Source organism: Neolamprologus multifasciatus, chromosome 5, assembly GCF_963576455.1.
Source record: "Neolamprologus multifasciatus chromosome 5, fNeoMul1.2, whole genome shotgun sequence".
Classification (NCBI taxonomy): domain Eukaryota; kingdom Metazoa; phylum Chordata; class Actinopteri; order Cichliformes; family Cichlidae; genus Neolamprologus; species Neolamprologus multifasciatus.
Window position 1 is genome coordinate 3,201,960 of NC_140443.1, and position 27,068 is coordinate 3,229,027.

A 27,068-nucleotide genomic window follows, 5' to 3' on the forward strand; every position below is an offset into this window, starting at 1 on the left:
ATGACCACTGAACGACCCATTGATCCACCCACAAAACTGAATTTGGTGGTGAAAAAATGTTTCTTATGTTAATTTAAGAGTTCCCAGTCAATTTCGACCAGGAACCCTAAAGTAAGGGGTGGAGTGAACACAACTGGAGGGTTAAGGAGCTATTAGGATAACTAGGCTTTTGTTGAAAAGCAAATCATATACAGAAAATTTGATACTTTCTGAGAGTGAAAATGCCCTCCTGTCTCCAAGAATAAAGTTTTCTTGTTTGTGGTAGCCTCATGGAAACTCTGGCAAAAGTTGTTTGTTTTTTTTAAGTTGCACAAAGGGAGCGAGACACAGAGGAACAAAGCCAAGTCCTCATGGGCGTCCATCAGCTGTTTAAAGAGCAGCTCCACAGGGATCAGTAATTGCTTTCAGTCACAGAGCATCATTATTGACAGTGACCTTCAGTACATTGTCTCTATAGACTGGCATGAAAAACATGTTTGTTTTAAGCTAAATCTGTCACAAGCAAACCATCAACAAGTTGTGAAATCATAAAACTTGGAAAATAACAGTAACAGTTACTGCTGCAACTTCTTTTTCTTTTATTTGGACACTAAAACCTGGAAATATATAAAGTGTTTCTAACAATAATTCTATTAATAAGTATCAGTGATCATTTCTAATTTGTCCAGCTGAGTTACAGAATATGGAAACGTGGATTTATTTGATGAAAGCAGAGAAATGAAAATGCTGTTAATGTTTTAAAGACACATTTTTCCTTGAATGTGATGATGATGATGCCTCAAGTTAAAAAAAAAAAAAGTTTCAAAGCCCTCTAAACTTTGTAGCAGCTGATTTCACAATAAAAGCTCATTAAACATATGAGCAATGAAGCTTTTCCCTCAGTGGGTTGTGAGTCGTCCTCAGAGCCCGTCTGCAGAGATTTGTTTATTTATCTTTTTGCTTTCAAACAATCTCATGTTTTCCATTGGGTATGCTCTACTTGTTTATAATTAACCAGAACAGCCATTTAAAGTAAATCATATCATTATCTCAAATATCACAGATGGTGCAGCGTACTCTAGTTCCAAAGTAATTGCAGAGTTGTTTAATGGCAATGATGAAAAACTCCCTCATAAGACATATCTAATAAATCCCTTTGATGCTGTGTATGTGAACTGCATGCTGGGTGCTGCATAACAAGCTTTCCCAGTGTGTGTGTGACCTTTAACGTCACGGCCTAATGAGGGCTGATGAGACTGTTGCTCATTCTGGAGCTTGCAGTGTGACTTGCTTCCTGAATACACAGAGGATCACTGAAAATGTCAAGATGTCCCCAAAGTCATCGCTGTGGAGGGCAGAACAAAGTCATACTTACAGGAAGTTTACTCAAGCAATATTGTAAGAAGTAGGGTTGGGTGTTTCAGAGAAGTCAGAATGGTTGTTTCTGAACTGGAAAACTGAGGAAAAAGAAAAGATGTCCCTGAATGAAATGTGACATTCAAGGTTAAAGAAATGCCGCCGGAGCCTGAAGACAAACAAGAAAACTCAGAATTTTGAAGATTAAAGTCAAAAATTTGCGAAAATTAATATTTTGTAAGAATTGATTTATAAGACAGATAAACTGGAAATGCAAAAAGTAGAAGATGGTGGCTTGAACGTAGCTTACTGTTTTTGTTGTTTTTTGTAACAGGCCTTTAAGAACTGTCATTGTACAGTTGCCTTCACAGCACAAAGGTGCAAGAAAGTTCCCTTTCAGTTGATTCACTCGGTACAACTCAGAGGTATGGGATATCACACCCTTGCATGTCCTGGCTGAAGAAGTCTTTATTCACGGCTTTAAGACAGATGACGCACGGCTCCGTCTGCACATATAACCGCTGTCATCACAGTCATCGCTCAGTTCTTACGCTCTTCACCTTGCTGAGAACACCTCTGCTGTGTTGGGCTAGCCGTCTGCTGTTAGTTAGCTCCGGGGTCTGCCGACTTGAATTTAGCTTAACTGTTGGTGTTAGCCTCCACCACGCAGTTGGTGTGTAGGTTGCCCAAGAAGCGCTAATTTCGAGTTTTCCTGTGCAGCTTTTTGCTTCGCGTTTTGGAATGGACTCCAAACCGAAGCGAGCAAAGCAGAAATCTTCTGTTCGCCCCTGTCCTCAGGGATGCGGTTTCTCTTTGCTTGACAGCGACCAGCCTGATGCATGTCTTGTCTGCCTGGTTATTGTCCACGCTAGGTGAGCGTTGATGGAGCCCGAAGCCTGTGCGTTTTGTTGCCAGCTCCGGTACTAGGCCCTGAAAAGACGGGTGGGTGGGGTGGCTGTAGCTCAGGCGGTAGAGCAGGTCATCTACTGATCGGAAGGTTGGTGGTTCGATTCCCTAGTCTGCATGCCAAATATCCTTGGGCAAGATATTAACGCCAAATTGCTCTCCGATGCATCCATCGGAGCGTGAATGTTACTTAGAAAGCACTTAGATCAATGTGCAGCTCAGAAGCTGTTGTGGTTCGTGGGTTTTTTCTTCCCACTGGAGCCCGCAACAGCCAAAAACCACCTTCCCATGTTTCCAGACTTTGTGTGCGAGCTAACAGCATCATGGGACAAACCTCTGTCAACCCGCGTCACTGTGCCCAGCTATGTACAGTACATGGAGTTGGACGGCGCTGATGAGGCTAGCTTAGCTAACCGACCCCCTATGGAGCCGTCTCTGGCTACTTATCTGGCCCTGTCCCATGACCATGGTGTCTGCGGCCGTGCAACTCTGCCGTCCAATCACTGCAGATTCTCTGCTTCGCACCTGGAGAAGATTTATCGGGCTCAGGCCAGCACAGCTCTGCCATGACCTCCGTCACCATGCTCCAGATGTACCAGCCAATGTGCCTGGTGGAGCTTGGATCTATAGTTCCCGATGACAGTCCGTTGGCACCTCTTCTTAACGAGGTCAGAGTCGCCATGAATTACATCCTCCGTGCGTCACAAATGCTCAGGCTGCAGGCAGAATGAGCTGGGTCAGGCAGGTGATGCATTTCCCTGCAAACACACTGGCTTCGACAGTTGTGGTCCAGAGGCACCTGCGGCTGACCCTCTCTGACGTCCCAGATAGGGACATGACTGTAAATCTGGACGCACCAGTGTCTGCGGCTGGGTTATTCTGACATTCACTTGAAGCCATTCAGACTAGATTCGATCTGAGGAAGAAGCAGACATGTTGCTCTGTGCAACATCATCCCCAGACATCAGACGAAGACCAAGCCTGCAGCTAGCTCTCACAGGCCCGCCACTCCTCTGTCGACTGGCAAGAGACCGGCGCCCACTACTGCAGTGGGTGTGCCGCCAGCGCAAGCACATCCTTTGGTCGGAGCTCCACGTCAGTTGGCCTGGAGCAAAGGCCCACCATCGGGCCTCTGGCGGGACCCGACGCCCAGGAGGAAGAAGCCTCAGCCCTCCTAGCTGTGGTTCTAAGAGAAGAAGGGATCCAACGGCAAGGAGACGCTGCTTTTACCCCTCTGTTGCCTCCAAAGAGGTTCCGCTTACTACATTATATAACTTTATAACACTTATTATTAATAAAAAGCATAGCGTTATTGAGGCTCTGCAAATGATTTAATCTCAACAGGTGACTGTTCAGGGTCTGCCACCTAGTGTGATAGCGACAATTCAGAGCGCTGGGGCCGCATCTACAAGACACGCGCTTAAGTCCAGTGTCCCAAGCACTGGACTTGTCTTTGGTGCTGGAGGCCCTTTCTAGACCCAGTTTGAACCCATTGAGTTTGTGGATATGAAATTTCTCTCATATTACTGCATTACTTCTCGCTTTGGCTTCATCAAAGCGAGTGGGTGACCTTCATGTGCTGTCTGTGCATCCCTCCTGCACATAGTTCTCTCCTGATGGCCAGAAGGTCGTATTGCGTCCAAATGATGCCTATTTTCCCAAGATCATGCCAGCATCTTATAGCTCAATGGAGTTTGAGATGCTGAGCTTTTGCTCCCCTCCTTTTACATCTGAGGAGTAAAGGAGGTAGAGCTGTCTAAACAGAGGCTGTCCCACTGGATTATATAAGCTATCTCACTGATATAGTCCCCTGTACTTTTTGATAATTTTTCAAGCTATTTAAATGACAGAATTTCAGTTGTGAGAGCATCTCTCTCATCTCAGTCATTGTTAGTTTCTGACCCAGTCCCTGAATGCTTGAGTGTCTTTCAACAGTTTGAGCCACTGTCTTATTCTGATTTAATAGCTATAACTGATTATCTCAAAATCTCTCCCATGATATCCTTCCCTCTCATTTTCTTATGGAAGCTTTGACCACTATTGGTCCCAACTTTTACTGAAACTATCACTGTCATTAGGTTGTCATTAGGTTGTGTACCGTCAGTATTTAAGCATATAAAGAAAAAGAATCTTGACCCTAGTTCTCTAACTAATTACAGACTGATCTCCAAACTCCCTCCTATATCCAAAATTCTGGAAAAAGCGTCGATAAAACAACTTCAGACCTTTCCTGACACTAATGGTATCAATGAAAAATTTCAGTCTAAATTTGGACCTCGCCATAGCACTAAGACGGCACACTTTGGGTTTTTAATGATCATCTTCTAAGCTTAGGATTCAAACTAGTTGGTTATTTCGTGGCTAATTATGCCGTTTACCCATATTGTTGTCTTGTCGAGAAATTTGGGTGTAGTGATGGATGAAGACCTAAACTTAGAAAAACACATTAAGACAATAACAAAATCAGCTTACTATCACCTCAAGAATATATCAAGGATAAAAGATCTGATGTCCCAACAGGACCTGGAAAAACTAGTCCATGCATTCATCTTCAGTAGGCTTGATTACTGTAACAGCATCTTTACAGGTCTACCTAAAAAATCAGTCAGACAACTACAGCTCATTCAGAACTCTGCTGCTCGAGTCCTCACTAAGACCAAAAAAGTGGACCACATCAGTCCAGCTCTGAGGTCTTTACACTGGCTGCCTGTCCATCAGAGGATAGACTTTAAAGTTCTGATGCTGGTCTATAAAGCTCTGAATGGTTTAGGACCAAAATACATCAGTGACCTCCTGACCCAGTGTGAACCTTCCAGATCCCTCAGGTCACCTGGATCCGGTCTTTTATCAGTTCCCAGAGTCAGAACCAGACACGGAGAAGCCGCATTCAGCTTTTATGCTCCTTATATCTGGAACAAACTCCCAGAAAGCCTCAGATCAGCTGAAACACTCAGTTTATTTAAATCCAGGTTGAAGACTCACCTGTTCTCAGCTGCATTTGAATAAAGCACCAAATCCGCACTCAAAACTTACATTTTAACTACTGATTTTATCTACTGTTCTGATTTTATCTGTTTTGATTTTATATACTGTTTTGTTTGTTTGTTTGTTTGTTAATTAGTTAGTTTGTTTGCTTGTTTTAATCAATTTTAAATCATGCTTTTTATTTGTTTTTGTTTCTAATGTCTCTGTAAAGCACTTTGAATCACCTTGTTGTTGAATTGTGCTATACAAATAAACTTGCCTTGCCTTGCCTTGCCTTGTGCTATTGCTCTGACCAACTGTGAAGCACTTTGGTCAACTTTGTTGTATTATAATGTGCTATAGAAATACATTTTGATTTGATATTTAAGGATTTCTGGAATAACGGTATTAAAATCCAGTCTGAAATCAGTGAAGAACATCCTTACTGAATTCCCAAGATTCTCCAGGTGATGCAGAACAGAGAGAGGAAATGGCATCATTGGTGGACCTGTTTGCCTTAGGCTACAACCACACTAATGCGTTTTCGTTTGAAAAGGGTCTCCCGTCCAGACCCTTTTCCTCAAGGGAAAACGCTCTCGAAAACGCATACATTTCAAAACTGAGCAGTGGCGCAGTGTGGACACTTGAAAACGCAGACTTTCTAAAACAATGACGCATTTTAGTCATGTGATGGAGTCATGTGACCAATTAAACAAAAATAGCGCAGGGCATTATACACCAGTTGTTTTGATTGTTCTCAATTTTGACAGCCCTAAAAAAGATTATTATCAGTTTGTACATGGTCCAGATATTAGGGAGATGTTAGAGTCGTCTTGAGATAAGAACTTTCTAACTTTTGATGTTTTTTTAAGTGTCAAATTACAGCTGAATAACAGAAAGAGTTGCCTCAAGGTATTTCATTTATTATGAGGTAAAGGCTCTGCAATAAAAGAGAACATCCCCAACTCAGGGAGGAGAAGCGTCTGGTGTGATCAGTAGGTAGTTGGGGAAAATGAGAGTGAGAGTGACAGGAAACGCGACACACTGTGGAAAAGAATAAGAATTTAATGATAACTAATTATTAAACGCAACATTGTGTATAAACGCATAGTAAGTCATAAAGAAACATTCAGAGCATCATGGGGAGCCTTCATCAGCCTATGCCTTTTCCAGCAGAATTAAGCGAGGGTTCATGGTCATCTGCTCCAACCCTAACGATAGGCTTGAAACTTTCCTCTTTGCTAAAGCATAATCGTAAAAGTAAAAAAGGTGTTGGCCTTCTGAATCCAAACTGGAATCTGCTGCCATAGAAGAGGGGCCTGACGACTGAAGGCTCTGCCTCCCATTCTACTTTTAAATACTCTCGGATCCACTAGTAAATCAGCAGTAAATAAGGGTGTTAAAGGTTAAAAAAAAGTTTTGGCAGAAGTCCTTCTGGAAGATCCTGGGAAAGCCGGCGAGCTGGATAGAGGGCTGGTAAGGAGGAAATGCAGAGAGTCCAGATTACAACTTTGTCTGATTTCGAGTTTAAATGTAACAACAAACGAAGATCAATCGAGGAATAGCTGTTACACCACTCCTTAAATAAAAGGGCCTGATTGATGCAGACAGTCCTTAGGTGTGCCAGGGAAACCTCATGGCCACATCTAGACACCCACCTCTTCCTAACCAAGGACAGAAAAACCCCAGCCAGCCTGGATCCTAAAAGAGAAGGATTCTGGATTTAACAGGGAGCCAGTAAAGGGAAACCAGTATGGGAAAAATATGCTCTCCAATCCATGTCAGTACTCTCAGTGCATCATTTTGGATTGACAGGTGACATTTTAGGGAATAGTAATGATAGTAACTAATAGTAATAAATTACAACAGTCCCTCCTAGAATAAATGCATGACCTAGTTTTTCAGCATTATGCTGAGACAGCATGTTTCTAGACATCCACCAGTTAATGTCACCAGTGTAGCTGCTTAATTTGTGAACAGAAGTAAGATCAGAGAAATATGATCATATAACTGTGCGTCATCTGCATAAGAATGGTCGGATATATTATGAGTAAAGGTCAAAGAGTAATGGATCAAGAACTGACCCTTCGGGAACCCCTGATTGAATTTATATCTCTGCAAATCTAACATATTAGACATGATGGCAAAAACAAGAAACTAAACTGTTACACCAACTAAAGCTTGAAGCCTTTAGATGAAAATGTCAAGATCAATAGCAGCAATGAAATCAGAAAAGACTAATAAAAGGACTGAAACTCAGTTTCAGTTTTTGCTAGTTTGATAAGAATGTGAGGAGGTGCTGGCTAAGATATTTTCTCTAATATTAGAAACTGGAAGAAAGTCTCAAATTGCTTGTAGTTGTAAAAAGAAATTGTTTCTTATCTGTATGTGATTGAATCATTTATGAAGTACTTAGAATAAAAAAAGAGAATTAGGCTGATTAATTAACAGTGAGATACGATTTACTGGCTAATATTATTTCATTGGTGTAACAATAAAGTGCATTTTATAGATTTTAAACTCAGTGTGTAGATTATTTTTTAAAATATTTTCTTATGGTTTCTCTTCTAACAGTTAGCAGGGCGCATGTGGAGAAACCTCTGTTGTAAAGAATTCTGTAGAACAATTAGCATACTGCTCACTTGATTTATTACTTATAATGAACATAATAAACATTTATTTTTACAGCCACTTTGTTGTTTCCTGAGCAGAAGAATTTTTGGCTCTCAAAATAGGCTTTTGGTTAGATCGTAAAAGACTGGACATCTATGCGAAGCTACTCCAGGCATGCCCGTCACAAAAAGGAAAAAAGAAAAAACACTGAATGCATGCATGTGCCAACCTGCAGCACCTGTACACACAACCTTCAATCCTTAAAGGACCTCCAACCAAACAATATATAAAGTCTGATGTTGTGTTACAGTAAGGATCTAAATGCATAATAAACTCAGGTAGGCACTGCATCACTTGCAATTTGTTAGTGTATAAGTGAATGACTAAAATACTTTAATGCATTCATGATACTTTAAAATCTTTTAGCTGTACTGTGACTTTGACTGTTTTTAGACATAGTTGATATTTACATTATACAAAAAAACATATTAGGGTGAAATAGTAACAGATCTGCTGCCAAACTCTCATTGTTGATATTTTCTAAATAAATGCTTAATGTGATTGTTGTTTTCTGTTGCAGGACATGCACTTATTCAAGTCCATGGAAACACGTCTGAGTTTGTTCCATTTATTCATTAAAAATGGTTAATAATCAAATAGCTTTTTTGTTTAAATAATTTGAATAACATATGTAAAGTTTAAAAGACTGAACATCTAATTGTCTTAGTTTTGCAAAGGTAAGTTTAATATTGCATGATGTTATTCATGAAACATGCTTTTTCTAACAGACAGACAGATCATCCTTTTTGCTGTACATGTTAGCTGTGTGATTATGTTGTATTTGTTTTTAATTCTAGATGGCTGTGCACTGATTTTCATCTTTCTATTCGATGTCTGGATCCTCAAACTTGGGTGAGTACTTTTTTCTGTTTCGTTTTGAAAAGGAAAAAGTTCAGTTTCTTCTCCTAACAAAGGTTATTATAGGTAACTAAAGTTAAGTTAAAAATGTCAAATAGTAACATAGATAGAGATCATTTGAACTTGAAAACTCTTGAATGACACTTTGCACCTTAATTTTTTTTTGACAAAAAAACTGAAATGATTTTTCTTTTTTATAAGCAAACTACAGTTAATTTTGGGTCATTAACATGATATATTTAAAAACATGTTTTTCAGCTTCTAAGAGATGAGCGCTTCGTATACCAATGAGACTGTGGTTGTAAACTATCGAGATGCTTTCTCCAAAGCTATGGTCAAGAATGTGATTGTTGTGGTTCTCTGCATCTCCATTAACTACATCAATGTAGCACTTCTTCAAACTTTCTGCAAACAACAGGTATGACATTTCTTTAATCACATGGAATAAAAAGAATGTGTGCAACAATTAATTTTTTTTGTTTTTGAGGAAGTTGTTGGATTGTTTTGTGTGTTTGTTTACCATTTTTTATCAGTGTTATTCCAAACAATATGGCTGATGTATTATACAGCAGGTCTTAGTTCCATTATTCACTCATTTTTTCTAATGTAAGTACTAATTGCTTCTACTTTTCTTTACTTTTGTGTGATTTTCTTCCCATTCTTTAGATCTTTTACATGAATCCACGCTACATCCTGTTTTTCCACCTGGTACTTAACGATATGATCCAAGTAACACTGACCGTCGTACTGTTTATCAGCAGCTACATCTTCTTCCAGATAAATGTCTCTGTCTGTTGTGTGCTCATCCTGCTTGCTCTTTTTGCTACTGAAAACACCCCTCTGAATCTCGCTTGCATGGCAGTGGAGTGCTACATTGCCATCTGCATCCCTCTTCGTCACGTCCAAATCTGCACGGTTAAAAGGACGTTAATGTTGATTGGTTTAATTTGGATGACCAGCATGCTGTCTGTTCTTCCTGATCTCTTCATCACTTTGGCCATAGAACCACTGGATTTCTATAATTCTCGTGTGTTTTGCCTCAGAGAAACAGTCTTTCGAAATCCCCACATCATCAAGAAGAGAGATATCACCTATATAGTCTATCTGGTTATTGTCTGGTTTATTATCTTTTTTACTTACTTCAAAATCCTGTTCACTGCAAAAGCAGCAAGTCAAGATGCTACAAAGGCCAGAAATACAATTATTCTCCATGGTTTTCAGGTGTTGTTGTGTATGTCAATATATGCTGAACCTTTGCTGAGGCAAGTCCTGCAGCAGTGGTTTCCTCAAAATTATTCAGATTCCCTTTTTGCTTGTTATATTCTCTTTCAGATCCTGCCACGAGCAATTAATCCAATAGTCTATGGAGTAAGAGACAAAACTTACAGGAAGTATCTGAAAAGGTATTTGTTGTGTAAAATGGGCCCCTAGGAATTTTTTTTAAAACTTTAAAATTATTACACACAGTTTATTTCACTAATGATATGTAGTGTTGAAGATCAAGATCAATACTATTTTGGAACTTCAGATTACAGATCTAATAATGATACATTAATCCTTATTAGATTTGTAATCTGAAGTTCATATTTTGAAGTCTCAGCATTAGCCTATTAGATTTTTCAACATATTGTGTGTTACATAGTAAGCCCACCATTTGCAATTTGTATTTTGTATTTCTATTTTCTTTTTTTGGTAAGGACTTACATTTCTGTCCACAAGCTTTTGTTTAAAAATGTAGATGAAATTTAAAAAGAAAAGTTCTATCAGACAATAACCACTTGATATCAGATGTTTTTATACTGATTTTTAATTCCTGTTTATCTCCATGCAGCTAAATCCTACACAAATGGTTGTCCAATCCGGTCGTTAAGTCTGACGTCACTAGCCGTGTCTGGGCCTAAACGCCGCTGCAGGTCCATATATCAAACGATCACTGTGGCATTACTGAGAGTTGAAAAACTGTATAAAGTCTTTCATCTTTAATAAAATGATCAGCGTTCTGCTCTACCAAGTGTAACAATTGAGTTTAACATCCAGGCATCCAACGGAGTGAGAAGTTAGCAGGAAGTTAGCTCGCTAGCTTCTATCTAAATACAATATAGCATGTCCTGACTGCGGGGTTTTGGAAACAAATGAAAACGTACAGCTCTGTTAGCACTTCCAACATAAATGAAGACAGAAAACTAAACAGCAGTGACGTTTGTAGGGTTACTGAAGTTTGGCTAGCTGGTATATAATGATGTGCTACGTGACCGCTAGCGACACAGCTATGTTAGCATAATATAAACAAGCTAACTTTTTTTCCACTCGATAAAAGTTAACGTGAGTGTTCTCGGTGGTCAGGAACAAATGTAATCGCATGGCAGGATGCTGTAAAAGGACTAAACTTCAGCCAGGAGAACAACTGAGATAATCCATCCACAATACGAGGTTAGTCATTCATATACTGCTGCATGGGCTGGGCTGTAGTTCCATCCTAAGGTTTTAAAAACTGAGCTTAAATAAATGATTAGCGGTAATAAAAGCAGAGGGAGGTCAACAGTGATCACTGATTGTTTTAGGAGCTTTTTGAGATTAAATAGAAGAAAATATAAAACATTAAACATGTTAACAACACAAAAGCCATATCAAACGCAGACTACTTTAGGCCCGGAAGTAGGATTCGTCACGTCATCACTTAACGACCAGATAGAGCAGTTAAATGTAAACTAGAAAGGTTGTTGTACCAAAGATCTAGCTATTAGGCTCTTTCACTATTGGAGTCACGGTAAAGGTCACACATACAAATTAAACCCAGTGTGACCTTAACCATCAGTGCCTAATGAAGGCCAATGAGATTGTTTCTCATCATGTGACTTGCTATCAATGCACCAAGGACTGCTGAAAATGTCAGTATGTCCCAACAGTCATCACTGTACAAAGTTAAACCAAGTCAAACATACAAAAAGTTTTAATGCAATACTTCAATAAGTAAACATGATGCTGGGTGTTACAGTCACTTACAAATGCCAGAATTATTCTTTCTTAACAAAAAAGAACAGGAGAAGAAAAATGCTCCAGAGTCAAATGGGTCATTGGTGGTTGGTGAGAATCAAAAGGTTAAAGTCATAAATTCACAAGAAAAAATATTTTTTCAGAATGAATTTTAAAGACAGAAAATTTCAAGAGAAAAATTCAAATTTGAGATTTTAAATTTATGAAGGGAAAAAAATTTATGTTGTCTAGAAATTTTCTTCACTAAAAGACTGGATCAACTTCAGGACACAGGTGCAACTGATAAAACTGGGAATACCAATCGAAACTCTAGAACACGTGTCAAACTGCAGGCCTCGAGGGCCGGTGTCCTGCAGGTTTTAGATGTGTCCTTGATCGAACACAGCTGATTCAAATGGCTAAATGACCTCCTCAACATGTCTTGAAGTTCTGCAGAGGCCTGGTAATGAGCTAATCATTTTATTCAGGTGTGTTGACCCAGGGTAATATTTAAAACCTGCAGGACACCGGCCCTCGAGGCCTGGAGTCCGACACCCCTGCTCTAGAATTTAGTAAGAGGTCTTTGAGCGAAACTAATGGAACATGCATTCTTCCTAACTGCTAGCAGGAGGTGAGGCATCTGATCCACAAACAGGTCATTCTACTGGGGTGATCTATTGGTGGCCATCTTACATGCTGTTGGCTATCACTGTGGGATTATACTACTTCCCCTTCCTGCTACAGCGCACAGTAGTATTTTGTGTAGCCTGCTTAATTAAAAAAATGTTAGATTATTTTTTCCATGGTGTAATATTGACATTACCCAAAGTCGACTCTCTCTCCACACCCTGAAAAAGCATTGCTAGCCAGGCCCCTGCTGTCAGTGAATTACAAGGTAGCTTAGCCACTGTTAACTCTACCCCAGTAAATTGTCCCAAGCAGCTTCCAGTACGTCACCAACCCATTCAAACCTCAAATACATTTTCCCCACTCTGTGACACACCGGCTAAGGAACAAACTCTGGTTATTGGAAAATCTGTTTTGAGAAACATAATGTTAGATGGTAAATGGACTGATTTTCTACTCTCCTGGAGTACTCAAAGCGCTCTGTACAACATACCACATTCACTCAATCACAAAAACACTTCCTTCTGAGCTTTTCACTGCTTACTAAGTACCATTCATACACATTCATACTCCAGTGGATGCATTGGAGAACAGCTTGGCGTTAATATCTTGCACAAGGATATCTGACATGCAGATTAGGGGGAGCCAAGATCGAACCACTGATCAGTAAACAACCTGCTCTACTTTCTGAGCTACAGCCACCCCATCCAGAGACACCAGCAGCCAGTCAATTGTCTTCCAAGGGCCAAAGCTGGCAACATAAAGGAAACCTGAAACGGTGGGATTAGGATAAATGTAAATTTGGTCAAATAAAATTCATGTTGGCAGTAATGACCCCTGATCACCGTAATCAGAGGTCACTAAGATTAAAATTGAATTAGGGTGAAACCAAATCAATGTTGCACTGTAGTTTTTGCTGTGACATGACATATTAAGCCATCAGTCAAGTACTGACTGTCTGAGGATGATGTTGATATCATAGATAATTTGGAAACTTTTGGGGAAAAACCTGGTCTGTTAGGAGAGACGAGCCTCATCCCACTTTGGACGGGGCAGCTCTGGCCAAATTTATTTACATTTATCTGAAGAACTCGTGTTGGGAATCCAAGCCAGGTTTAAGTTGCTTTACTTTTTCAGCAGAGTCCCTCCCTGACAGCAGCCTTCAGTATCAGCTTTTCTTTTTTACAGCTACCATGGCAGAAATTCGCCACTGTTGGTTTTCAACCAATAAATGATTATATATTATATAATCGAGATTAGATGGTGCTGCCACTCTAGGTGGAAAGAGGAATTACACTTTAATTCTTTTTGTGGAGGCGGACAACAAATAATGCATTTTAAGGTAAAAGCGAGGGTCCATATAACATGCCTGCCATAGGTAGTATTATTAGAAGACATAACCTCAGCTTTATTGCTGGTAACAAAACTGAATCACTGGAAACTGAAACACACAGGCAAGTCTGACAGTACGACGCAACACTGAACAAAAGCAAACACAGGGCTAATATACACAGGGGAGTAATCAGGGAATGGAAAACAGGAGGGAGACACAGCTGGGAGAGATTAGGGCTAACGAGACAGAGAGCTGGAAACACTGACATCAAACATGAACATGAACCTTCAAAGTAAAACAGCAAACAAGACAAACTAAACTAAGACACGGACTAGACAGAGAGAGACAGACTAGACACTGAACTAAACCTGCAATAAACATGAGAATTGTTACACATAAGTTTAACTTTTGATGCTGTATGTAAAGATCGAGGTATCATATGCATATTTCCCATATCAATAGTTTTTTGGAATATTAGAAGTAAACAAAGATGGATGTAGCCACACTTTGGTTTCTGTAACCCTCAGTGTGAAGCCTCAACATTAGCCTATTGGATTTCTCAACATATGGAATGTTACATATGTTAGAAGAAGGAAGAAAACGCTCATATTCTGCACTGTCGTGGTCTTTTTTCCCCCCAATCTTCGAGTCCAGGTCCTACTTTCTGCCAGGCACACCTGCACCTCTTCAAGCTGCAATCAACCACTGTACTTAAGAACCAGCTTGAGCCTTTACTCCTCGCCAGATTGCTGGCTATCAGTAAGTGGCAATTTGGCTCCCCAGTGGTGTCCTACTTTTTCCTTTCCTGCGTTAGTTCTGTTGTCTCCCTGTTTCCAGTTTAATCCGGCCTAGTTTAACCTGCTCAACATCTGATTCCTCAAAGCTGGTGTTCCTCCTGTATAAAACTTCCAGCCTTCGGTCACCCTGCCTGCCTGGCTGTACCCTCCTGCTCCACGGACCCAGTAACAGACCCGTAGGGACAGACTCGCTCAGAACATTTCCTTTCTTTTAAACACCAGATTGACATTCCCCACCTAAGAATTAAATCTCCAGTATGAAGTAAGTAAGCTTTACTCTTTGCTCTCTTTATCCATGCACGTGTCACTGGAACTCATTTATATGGGTCATTGTACTAACTCTGTTCTCCTCTTTCCTAGCATTCTTCCCCCAGTGACATTTATTTCCTGTTCGGACCTTTCCCATAATTACATGTTACAAGTTATTGTTGTAAATAAAACTTTTTAACTTAGTCAAGTTGCCTCATTCAAGTCTGTTTTTGAGTCCAGTATTTTCTTACTGCCTATAAAGCCCTTGGCCAAATCATTATAAAGTGCTTTACTAAGACCACGATTTATAATAAAAAAACAAAAAAGCACTCATACAGGGTGTCCAAATTCATGGGCTGCATCCTCCTCAGGCCGCATTTCTAGACTCATCCGAATACAGCCAACAAATGCATCCTCCTTATCCCCGAATTTGAAGGATCGGTTGTATCCTTCGTGGCCCACCACATCCCTGAATTCACAGCGTTTCCAGTTTCCAACAAAGTGCTCCGATGTTTTTAGAGACGTCTGTTGCCCACCTGCTCGATAGCCAGCCGTGGTGATAACAGCGAACTCCCCACACATCGTTTTCAACCACCCCACGGTCTTTCGCTACTCAGGTTAAACATGATATATAAGGCACTTAGATAACTTTTCATAGTTTATTTGTACTGAAGTCTACATTTTTTATTTGGAAGTCTAATGCTGCATATTAAACTCATATAATCTGTATTGAAAAAACCTTTTCAATAAGCACTAGGCCTGGGCGATAAGGCCTAAAATCCATATCGCGGTATATTTTGAAGCATGTGCGGTAACAATATATATCGCAATATATTCTTTTCTTCTGTATAACGTATTTTCTGCACTATAAGGCACACTTAAAATCCTTTAATTTTCTCAAAAATCGACAGTGTGCCTTATGTATGAATTCTGGTTGTGCTTACTGACCTCAAACCGATTTTAAGTGCTACACGGCGCAAAGAAATCTGTCAAAAATGTTTTAGTACGACTTTGGTAAGCTATGAAGGCGCACCGCTCGATGGATACTATTAAATTCCAGTTCTTTTGGATTCTTTAGGGCCAAGAAAGACACGGCTCAAAAGTGGTCTTTTTACTTTAAAAAATGATCTTTATTTTACATATCCGGGATATGGCGACCTGAGCACACAGCACACAACCCCAGGTCTGAAGCACAAACGGAAGCTTAGGTATTTATATACTTGCTCTCTACGTCACACCACACTTTAAGTTTCGATCAAACAGCCTAGTTGGTTTCACTTTCTAGCTGCAAAAGCACGCTTCTGCAAAAGCATGCAGTTTCCTGTCAGCCTGCAACCTAGTTTTACACTGAAGTCTGGGCCTCTCATAAAACGCTTATTTTATTTCCTAACAATACCCAGAACACCTGAGCATTACAGCTGCCGTAGTCAGGAGCCTTGCGTCGTAATCTGAGTCCAAAACTCTATTTGCTTCAGGTCCCAAAGTTAAACGAACAAAGCGGCATCACTGAGAGTTAAAAACTGTCTAAATTCTTTCTGCTCTGTTGTGCCCCTCTGGCAGGAGGTTGTGGTCCATCAGACACCAGAACAGTTTCTTTCTCCAGACTGTCACACTGCTCAAGAACACCCACTGACCCCTCTCACTACTCATTAAATGTGTTACAGTTATATGCTTACTTATTCAGGCTATAATCATTTTGCGCACACCTACACACAATATGTTCCAGCAACATTCAGTGCACCCCTCCCCTAACTGCTACTTCTTTCTATTATGTGTTCTATATCTGCAGTTAGTGTGCACGTTTGATGCGTATACATGAGTGTGTGTATATTTTATACACTGTAACTAGACTACGTTCTATTTCTGTGCCTCTCTTTCTATAACCAGGCTGATTTAGAAAAAGCAAAATAAATTGTAAAGCACATTATTAGTTTTGGTTTGCCAAATTATGATTATTGACCTGCTGTTCCTAACCACAGGAATTGGTCCACAAAAATGGCAGATAAAGTCCAGTGTGCCAATTCAAATTTGTGCACAAAAACAGTTTGTTAATTGCCAAGAAAACATTTTTAAACAAAATTCTAAAATATTTGTGTTTTCTTGTTTTTATGACAGGTGTTCTAATAAATTTATAAGAATCAAACATGCAATGCTAACCATACTGATACAGCAACACATGTTTGTAAATGGAGCATCTTGTCCTGTGCACACACATAAGGAATCCCAGGACACCATAAACCTGTATAAGATTATCTGCTGCATTATGTTGGTGTTTAGATGCAATCAGGTAAGTACCACCTCCAACTACATTTTGCTTTTAACTATATTCTGACAACATTGTCATGGTGTATATGCAAATGTACATTATATAGGCCTGTTTGAGCTCTTCTTGAAAACTGCAGCTATTTACAAATGATATTGTTTTTAAATGTGTAAAACGGGGTTTTCAGCTGATAACACACTAACATGTTAAAAGAGACATACATTAATTTACACTTCAGTTTAGAAAAGTTTAGAAAAAATGTAGATGAAAAAATAATCAAAATTAAATTATATAGTCCTTTCCGTCATCACACTTCAGTTGAATGTTAAAATTATAGTTATTATAGAGATATATTTACTCTTTGCTTCAGAGGTTATGCAAGTCAGGTTTCCTTTTTCTTACTGCACGGTTTTTCACAGGTTATAAGTAAAAAACTCATATACAACACAAGCTCTGCGATGTAAAACAACATGAGGGAAAGAGCGATGCCTCATGTGTGCCTGTTTTGTGAACTTTGATTAGCCCTAAATGTTCGTGTATGTTTATTTTTTATTTTATATTATAAAAATGTCTCTGGTTGTTTTAGTATTATTAATATTACTAGTATTATCACGATGATTACCTTTTCAAAGTAACTTTACCATAAGGGGCCAATACCTGCAAATCAACAAGGGCTCTTTAATTTTCTTTAAATTGTGTGGAGTTTTTTATTTTTGAATTTCTCTAACATTTTTCTCACAATGTTGTTTTTTGTAGCTAGAATGTCATCTTTTACAGTGATGAATTCATAACTTGTAGGGATGTCATGATAGCCTTGATATTTAAAAGTGACATAATGATAAAATGATGAAATTATGATAGCATTGTAAGTAAATGTAACTGGTTAATGACATTTTCTTAATATAGAAGCAAATCACAGCAACAGTTGTCCCAAGCTGCTTATGTAAAGCTTTTCTAGACTGATGGTTGCAGACTTTTTCACCATCTCAGTGAACTTGTACTGAGATGTACTTGTCAGTTAATGTGTTTGCCAAAAGGACAAAGTGCCACTTTTACCACTCTAATCACAAATTTAAAATCTTTATTTTCATGCACTTGTGAATTACTCAGTGGAAACGTGACGGAAATATTACTTATTACTTAAAAATATAATATTTATTGTTTCTTTTCAGCTGTCAAGAGATGAATGCATCATCTGGCAATGTGACTGTAGTCTTACAGTATCGAGACTCATTTGCTAAAGCTGTGACCAAGAATTTGATTGTCGTGTTCCTTGGCATCTCCATCAGCTACATCAATGCCAACCTCATTCACACGTTCTGCAAACACCAGGTCTTGTAGTCTTTCTTCCATGACCACTTATGTAATCAGGCATGAGGCTTTAAACAGGAAACAGGAAAGTCCCAGTGAAATCCGATCTCTTTAGCAGGATGACCTGTACAAAGTTGAAATCATACAAAATCAAAACTAATCTGGAGACACAACCAGTGTGTCAAAGCATCAGTGCTAAATGACATCTCACGCATAATGATGAGATGCAACCAGTATCCGTGGAAACGGTGTCTACATGTCTCTTAAGAAATTGCACCATTTGACGATATCCATCCTTTTCTACTGCTTGTGGTTGTAGGGGCACTATTCAAAGCAAAGATGCCTTGCCTTTCAAAATTGAACATTTTAAACGTGTTGCCTAAAAAGAATTGTTTTCAAACATTGTTTTTCTATACCTCTCCAGATTTTCTACAAGAATCCCAGATATGTCCTCTTTATTCACCTGGTGATCAATGACATGGTCCAAGTGATGCTGACTGCCATCCTGTTCATCATCAGCTACACCATCTACAAACTCAATGTCTCCGTCTGCTCCATCTTTACGTTGCTCGCTCTCTTCACCACTGAAAACTCCCCTCTGAACCTGGCTTGCATGGCAGTGGAGTGCTACATAGCCATCTGTTTCCCCTTGCGTCATGTTCAGATTTGCACTGTCCAAAGAACTTTAATCTTGATCAGTTTAATTTGGATGAGCACAACATTGTCTGTCCTTCCTGATCTATTCATCACCTTGGCCACAGAACCCCTGGATTTTTTTCATTCTCGTGTGTTTTGTCTCAGAAACATTGTCTTTCCACATCCCCTCATCATCCAGAAGAGGGATATCACATATGGAGTGTTTCTAGTTATAGTTTGGGTTACTATCATTTACACGTACTTAAAGATCCTATTCACTGTCAAAACAGCAAGCAAAGATGCCAAGAAGGCCAAAAACACAATCCTCCTGCACGGGTTTCAGCTGCTGCTGTGCATGGCAACATATGCAGCTCCCCACTTAACAAATGCTCTGCAGAAATGGTTTCCTATGAATTACACTGATTCCCTCTTTGTGATCTATGTTACAGTTCAAATACTGCCACGATCCATCAGCCCCATTATCTACGGCATTCGTGACAAGACTTTTAGGAAGTTCTTGAAAGGGAATCTGTTGTGTAAAATCACCGTACATAAATCAGACAATCAAAATAAGTAAAAGTGAATGTCCTGGCTCCTTTACCTCTATTCAGTTCATTCAGTCATGTAAGTTGAAATGCCATGAACATCTAATAAAAATCTTGAGAGCTTGATTAGTCTTATATATTAATTGGTATTGTTATATATTTATGGTTTTTATATTGTTAATTTGTGTATGTTGTAGGGCGTGGTCGGCCACAGCAGGGAAGGTGGACGTACCTGCGCAACATCGCAATCACACCTCACCAGGTTAAAATCTGTGCTCTGCTGTTGTTGTAGAAGTGTTCAGCTGCAAGCTGGAAAGCTGCAGCTCTGTATGTAACATGACAGCAACCGATAAATAAAAGAATAAAGATGCTGGAAAGACTGTTCATGCTGTTGGGTCTGCTGTGGTTATTTACAGTGGTGCTGAAACCCAGGATGGGGAACTGGGCCACCAAAGGGAGGCGGGGGTCAAAATGGTGGCCCAAATGGTTCCCGTACCGGGTGAGCCTGCTCAGCTGGAGGGCAAGGCGTGCGACAGCCCCACCAAGCCTGAGGTCGCCGTTCTGGCCACCTCCACCAGAAGCCGGCGCACCAATTGATCATGCGTGCTGGACGTCAGCCCAACGTGCTGTTTCCGCCTGCCACTTGCCCAACCTCCAGACCAGTTTCTCCGACGCTGCTGGATCCACGGACAGCCACCTGAACGCACACCTCCCAGTCACTGTGCCAGGTGCCAGTGGGGCCAACGGTCCGGGCTGATTCCCTCTCCCACTCGCAGGGAAAGGGAGTAGGTTCGACTGGATGGTTCCCGGCCTCAGTCGGGCGATAGGGGTGCATGGTCTGAGCATGGAAGGCAGACGCGCCTGCGCAGCATCGCAATCACACCTCACCAGGTTAAAATCTGTGCTCTGCCTGCTGTTGATGTTGTTGTTGTAGAAGTGTTCAGCTGCACAGCTGGAAAGCTGCAGCTCTGTATGTAACGAGACAGCAACCGGTGAATGAAAGAATGAAGATGCTGGAAAGCATGTTCATGTCGTCGTGGACATTTACAGTGTATAGTACTGTGTAGATGATAATTATAATTATTCAGTTATCTTGTTTAAGGAACTTTTAACTGAATTTAAAAGCTTGTGTAATTGTAAACAATTTTATGTTTGTTTTTGTAAATACCTTTTTCTTTTTTCACTTAATTTGAATCCATGCTTCAAATTCCCATGTTCTTTTGATAAGCAGCATAATTTTATTTATATTTAGCAATAATTAAAATCCTCTATCAGAGAGCTTTTGTAAAAATCTGTCAAAATGTAAATTTTTGCATGAGATACAGTTAAGTACTCCTTTAGGGTGCAAACAGTGAAAAATGTATTTGCAACACTGTGATGAGCAACAACTGCTGTGGATCATTTAGGGCATATATGTATGTTTAGTCTTTAAAGCTGAAGCCACTAAACATGTCTAATGTCAAGAAAAAAGTTTGTGTACTCATCAGAATTTATGCACTGATTAGCTATCTGGTGTCAAGTTAATTATAAGCAAAGGAAATCTGGCTTAAATAGTCTAAACTAGAAATGTAAGTGAACTCTATGCTGACGACCTTTCCAAAAGCTGCCTTTGGTTACATGCATGAGGAGAAAGAATTAGTTTTGGCTGTAGAGAAGTCCTTCCTTTAAATAAATAGTTACTGATGCAAACACTGATTTCCCTCATTTAAATCAAATACACAAAGTTGTGGTGCATGTAAGATTACAATTTCAAACACAATGAACATAACTGTATACAGTTTAACCGTGCTTTTAAAAATGTTACAGGTTAAAATATGTCTTGCAGTTAAATTAGAAAAGTTCATTTTGTGTAACAGAATTTACATTTCTACAATAAAAGTGATAAAATTCTGGTGTACATAACATGTCTCACAATATTTTATAGTTCTTTGTGTGAATGATGTAAATGACTCCCCTGCTTGTTAAACCTTTTCGCCATTTGTCCGGTTTTTTATTTCACCCTTCAGCTTTTCTGCAGTAATCCCAGGTTTTTACTTTACATGATGGTCAATGACATGTTTGTCATCAGCTACACAATCACAAAAATCCCGGCCTGTTGTATTCTCCTCCTGCTTGTTCTCTTCATGTTGGCTTTGAAGAGAGTAAGAATTTATCTAATGTATAATTTAGAATTATTTTTAAAAATTCTCAGATCTCATTGGGCTTTGAATAAACTGTGCACACAGGTATCACAGATCAACCCCCACCCCCCACAGTCCATGTGTTCTCACTCTGTATAAAAAGGCTGCTGCAATACCACAATCACATTAGGATCAAAATCCTTTCAAGGTCAGTACTGTGATGCTTCACTTCACACTTCTTTTATTGGAAATGAAAAGAACCACTACAGAATTGTTCACAATGTAACTGTTTTTAAATCATATTTGCTGTACTTTGCACCATTGACTGTTTTTTCCCCTGAAACAGATTCTTTGGATGCTGATATGAATTTGACACAAGTTGACAGCAATGCAACAATAACTTTGAATTACTGGAACACATTTGTCAAAGCTGTTGGCAGGAATGTGACCATTGTTGTGTTGGGCATCATCATAAACTACATTAATGCCACCATGATCCACACATTCAACAAGTATCATGTGTGTAAAGTAGGCCTGCTACTTTACTTTACCTGTCAAAGAGTTGTCATATTTTGTTATCTTTATTATTTTTTATTTTAAGTTGTTTTTTTTAAATTTTGTTTTCAGCTCATGTTCCTTTGGTTCGAAGGCTGAGCTTGTCTGCTGTACTTTAAAAGGAATATCATTTAGAAATGCTTGCTTTTGATGTAGACCTTATTACTTTCAATGTTAGCTTATTTTTGGATATTATTTGGGTGTTTGTAAACCCCTGATTTAGACTGAAACAAACAAACAAAATCTTCTCTGTGCATATTTTGTTTTATTTTAGTAATTGCAGCACATTGTTTTTTTTCCTAAAGTCTCTCTACTAACTCAATCATTCACTTATATGTGATTTGTTGTTTCTGTGAGGCAGTACTTAAATCTAATTTTAATATGTACATGTTTTTACAGTAACGCTGTTTTAAATCACCTGTTGTTTTAACCTCTGCCTTTCTTTAACCTTACTCTAAAGATATATTCTAAACTAATAATTAATTATGTCATTTAAATCAGATCTTCAGGTTGAACCCTCGCTACATCCTGTTCATCCACTTGGTGTTTAACGATATCATCCAACTGTCAACCAGCATTTCCCTCTTCATCTTCTCGTACGCATTCCACACCATCCACGTCTCCCTCTGTTTGTTACTCATCTTGCCGGCAATCTTTACCACACAAAACACTCCTCTTAATATAGCTTTTATGGCAGCAGAGTGTTGTGTTTCTGTCTGCATCCCTCTTCGATACAGCTACATATGTACAGTCAAAAGAACATATATTGTAATTGGAATAATCTGGGCAATAAGTTCACTTTCCATTTTGCCAGATCTGTTCATTCTCTTGGCTGTTGAGTCTTCACAGTTCTTACAGTCGAGAGTTGTCTGCAACAGAGACACTGTGTTTCGGAGCAGCTATAGTGTAAAGAAGAGGGATGCATCCCACACACTGTTTCTGGTGGTAGTTTCGATCACACTGTTGTACACTTACTGCCGAATTTTGTTTGTGGCTAGATGTGCTGATTCAGATACTAAAAAGGCAAGAAACACCATCCTGATTCATGGGTTTCAGGTGCTGTTGTGTACAACGGTTTATGTGCAACCTCCGTTAATCAAACTCCTGGTATACTTTTTTCCTGAAGGGCTAAAAGACATAAACTTTGCCACTTTTATTATTAACCAAGTTCTCCCTCGCTTAGGAAGTCCTATAATCTATGGATTACGTGACAAGACTTTCAGAAAGTTCTTGAAAAGGCATTTGTGTGCAGTGAACCAGCTTCCAAAGATGATACGGTCGTCATAAAACAGCAATACATATCCAACTCATATACTGATTTTAGATGGGAACATATTTTCAGCATGTCATTTTGTATAACCTCTGCTGTTTTCATAGCTGAACTACATTAAAATATTTAGTGTAAAAATAATGTTGTTTAACACAATCAAGGAGGAAGTTGAAAGATTATAAACTCTGCACAAAAGCTTATATGCAATATTATAATTCATTTAAAAGTTTTTAATCAGATAACAGGTCTGTGCATGATTGTTGCCTATATTTGGGTGTCCTTGGTCACTGCTAGGTCAGGCCTTGGGTAGCACTAGAGACATGGCACTCATTTCTGAATTGACATTTTTTAGAGAATTTTATTTAAAATGTGGTTTTCCCTCTTTTTACCTCCACACCTGAACTGAGGCTTATTGATGGTACTTCTTTTGGCTCTTCAGATTTTTTGATTCTTAAATAAATTTATTACCAAAAACATTTTGTGTAAAAAGAAATACTAATGTAATCAAAATTATGATTATTTATATGTCTTACGATATATGACAACAAACATGGAACAAGAAAAAAAGGAGGTGAAAAAAAGAAAGAAAAGCAGCTTCAGCTCCTGGGCAGGAACCGGCTCCAACCAGGGCTGGGCTGGGACAAAAGATTGTCCTGGGCATTTTGACTAGAGACCGGCCCACCAGGTATTATATGAAAAGCCATAAAGCCTTTGAATGAAAACAAACACTGTTGTAACAGGGATGTACACTGTCTTATTGGTATATATGTATGATTTCTATACATTTTGCATCAGATATTATAGATACAGATATTATAAGATTCAGATAATTATGTCTAGATAAAAATGTCTAGCTTTATTTATTACTGCTAGACATTTTAAATGAGAATAAGAAAGAAAAGTATTTCTTTGTGCCCCCTTTCCCTGTTAATGCCCTACCTGCACAGTTACCAGCTGTCAGCTCCTTAGAAAAGGATCCAGGTGTTATTTGTCTCACAAACTTCCCTTCAACTCATTCATGTCACCTAAAAGGTAAACCTGTTTCTCCATCACCTGCAAGCGTAACATTTTACGCTAGGTGAGAAATAAATCATCAACATATTACATTTTCAGGCACCCAACACGTTCCTAAATCACGACATCGGAAAAATGAGGAAATATGAGAACCATTTGGACTCAATCTACACATGTTTGCTCTTTTTCTTAAAATCACTTATGTTACACACCGGCCTGGGGGGCTGGAGTGCAACACAAGAAAAATAATAAAAAGAAGTAAATCACACAGCCACAGCTTTACAATGACTAGTCGTTTTATTAACTTGACAGGTAGCGAGCGTCAGGGTGGGCGTGGCCAAAACAACAAACAAAACACACTGGAAATGAATCAGAACTAACTTACCTATAGTGAATCAACCCCAAAAGAAAATATAAACCTCTAACCTGGCTCCCTACCCGAAACAGGAGAAGAAGGTTGTAAAAGAAACGGCTTCCCACCCCTACAGCTACCATGTCCAGATACGACTCTCTAAACTGTTTTTACTGCAGCCCAGCTCTGTCACACGCCACGAAGGGCCCCAAACAGGAAGTAGTAGGAGAGGCTGCCGGCCCAGTCAGATCCCAATTTGTAGCTGGCCTTATTCCCTCTTCCACCAATGATCAGCCTCCACCTGGAAACTTACATAACAGACATCACAGAGTACAAACAATGACCCCGCATGGTGTGGCGAGTAACAGCACCACACGGCAACAATGACCTGGGTCATAACACTTGGGAAAACACTATTTAACGTCATTAAAGTGCTGGTTAATGTTAGGAATAAGGTTAGGGTTACGGATAAGGTTAGGTTTAGGGCTGGAACGTCTATTACCGCGGGACCGTCATTACACTGGATTTCATCCATAACCCGGTGTTGTGGCAAAAAGTGATTGTCTGCCAAAAACTGATTTCCAATGTTTCTGTGTATTTTTTATGTGTAATATCTTTATGTATGTTCGTAAATAGACTTTGGTGAACAGGGTTTACAAAGGGGTTATAAAGAGAATTAAAAAACTATCAGTTTTTCAAGTATCTTTACAACTCTGTGTTATTGTACTTACATTATAACCAATCCGGTCCTTTATCCCCACTTAAAATATTTTTACAGAACTATTGTAATATTTGCTGCCATTTCTTCTGTCCTCTTGGCCAACTTACTCTTACAAAAGACATTTTTAATGTTAATGAGATTTGTTTTTAACTGCATACATAAAGGTTATATAAAAGTCACTGCCAAAAACTGATTGCGGCTTCTACCTTGTTACACGAATGTTGTTTGTGGCTCAAGATGACTTTATGTCATCCATATGGGATGCATTTAACATATGTTTCACATATTATAGCCCAACAAGTTACTTATAGCAGTTTAAATACGAGCAATCAGTTTTTGGCAAATACCGGAAATCAGTTTTTGGCAGACAATCACTTTTTGGCACAACACCGGCACATACCATAAGAACGCGGATGGTCACCTTTTGCGTTTCTCAGGACGTGACAAAACGTCGGGACATTACACCTCGGGAGTGAGAACAGGCTGGTTCAGCTCTGATGATTCACTAAGGACATCTCCTGGTTTCATCTTCATGTTTCCCTCTCACCACATATCCAAACCGATATCATGACCAGCAGCTTTACAGCTGTGGCTCCAGCAAACATCAGCTGATACTAGAAATTAATATTAAATAAATTCTAACAACAGCTGATCAAGCTTAAATGTGCTGCTGTTGTTAAGCGTAACATCTGCTGGTTTCCTCTTTGTGGGCGATAAACAAACAAGAGAGAAAAGCTGATCATTGATCTGTTTCATGACTAGAGTAGCAACAGGAGAGAGAGGGGAAAGAATGAGAGAAGAAGAGGCAGCTGATAGCATAAAGACAGAATAACTCCAGCTTTGTGTCGTTTTTCTGTTCTAGCTGAAATACAGGATATATCGCGTTCCTTTGCGGCTTAATATGAAACACGTAATATTTTCTCTGAATACGGAACAATTCCATTTTTTATCGGACGTTTGGCAACTCTACTAACTAACCTTATAAATAAAGTTCACTATCAGTGACATCATAGCACCCACCCAGCTGTATAGAAACTCCGTCATGCTAGGTAGTACGCAGTACGAGTTATTGTAACTGACTGTAAAAAGTCAGCACAGCGAAAATAAACTCCACCTAAACTTGGTTTATATCTGACCCAGACAGACTGCAGGTCATAACTTCTTACATTTCGGGCAGTATGTTCAAAGCTTGTCCACTCTGCGCTGTGATATTTTACACCACTACATCTGACACTTCCTTACATCACTGAGCTTAGCAATGTAAGGCACTAATGTAGCTGCTAGGAAACTTGTTCTTGAGCTAATCTGAAGACTACACGAAGTTTGGAAGTCTGTAGCGATTGACTGCAGAAAGTTGGTGACCTCTGTACTACGGACCACTTCATGACTTATTTGCTGTTGTTTCACATGACTTCCAGTTTTAACACTACTAATAGTCGATTATGAAGTATTTCATAGTGAGAAAATTCCATGACTGGATTAAATGACTGACTGGGTTAAATGCATTAAAGATTTTAATCACACTAATCATAATGGCATGTTAACACATTCTTGAAGGGGCCCCTT

At 39.3% G+C, this 27,068-nt stretch overlaps 3 protein-coding genes across 3 annotated transcripts; all 3 read left to right on the top strand.

Annotated features, from left to right (window-relative positions):
• The first annotated feature begins 8,981 nt into the window (after positions 1 to 8,981).
• Positions 8,982 to 10,177, top strand: LOC146517797 (odorant receptor 131-2-like). Its single transcript, XM_085161118.1, has 2 exons — positions 8,982 to 9,154; positions 9,403 to 10,177. The coding sequence occupies exons 1-2, from the start codon at positions 9,005 to 9,007 to the stop codon at positions 10,165 to 10,167; spliced, it is 915 nt and encodes a 304-aa protein (XP_085017244.1). The 5' UTR covers positions 8,982 to 9,004; the 3' UTR covers positions 10,168 to 10,177.
• Positions 10,178 to 18,125: 7,948 nt separating this feature from the next.
• Positions 18,126 to 20,218, top strand: LOC146517798 (odorant receptor 131-2-like). The gene is made up of 2 exons (XM_085161120.1): positions 18,126 to 18,310; positions 18,714 to 20,218. The coding sequence occupies exons 1-2, from the start codon at positions 18,161 to 18,163 to the stop codon at positions 19,500 to 19,502; spliced, it is 939 nt and encodes a 312-aa protein (XP_085017246.1). The 5' UTR covers positions 18,126 to 18,160; the 3' UTR covers positions 19,503 to 20,218.
• A 1,713-nt stretch (positions 20,219 to 21,931) lies between these two features.
• Positions 21,932 to 23,513, top strand: LOC146517799 (odorant receptor 131-2-like). The gene is made up of 2 exons (XM_085159128.1): positions 21,932 to 22,109; positions 22,647 to 23,513. The coding sequence occupies exons 1-2, from the start codon at positions 21,954 to 21,956 to the stop codon at positions 23,430 to 23,432; spliced, it is 942 nt and encodes a 313-aa protein (XP_085015254.1). The 5' UTR covers positions 21,932 to 21,953; the 3' UTR covers positions 23,433 to 23,513.
• The last annotated feature ends 3,555 nt before the right edge of the window (positions 23,514 to 27,068 follow it).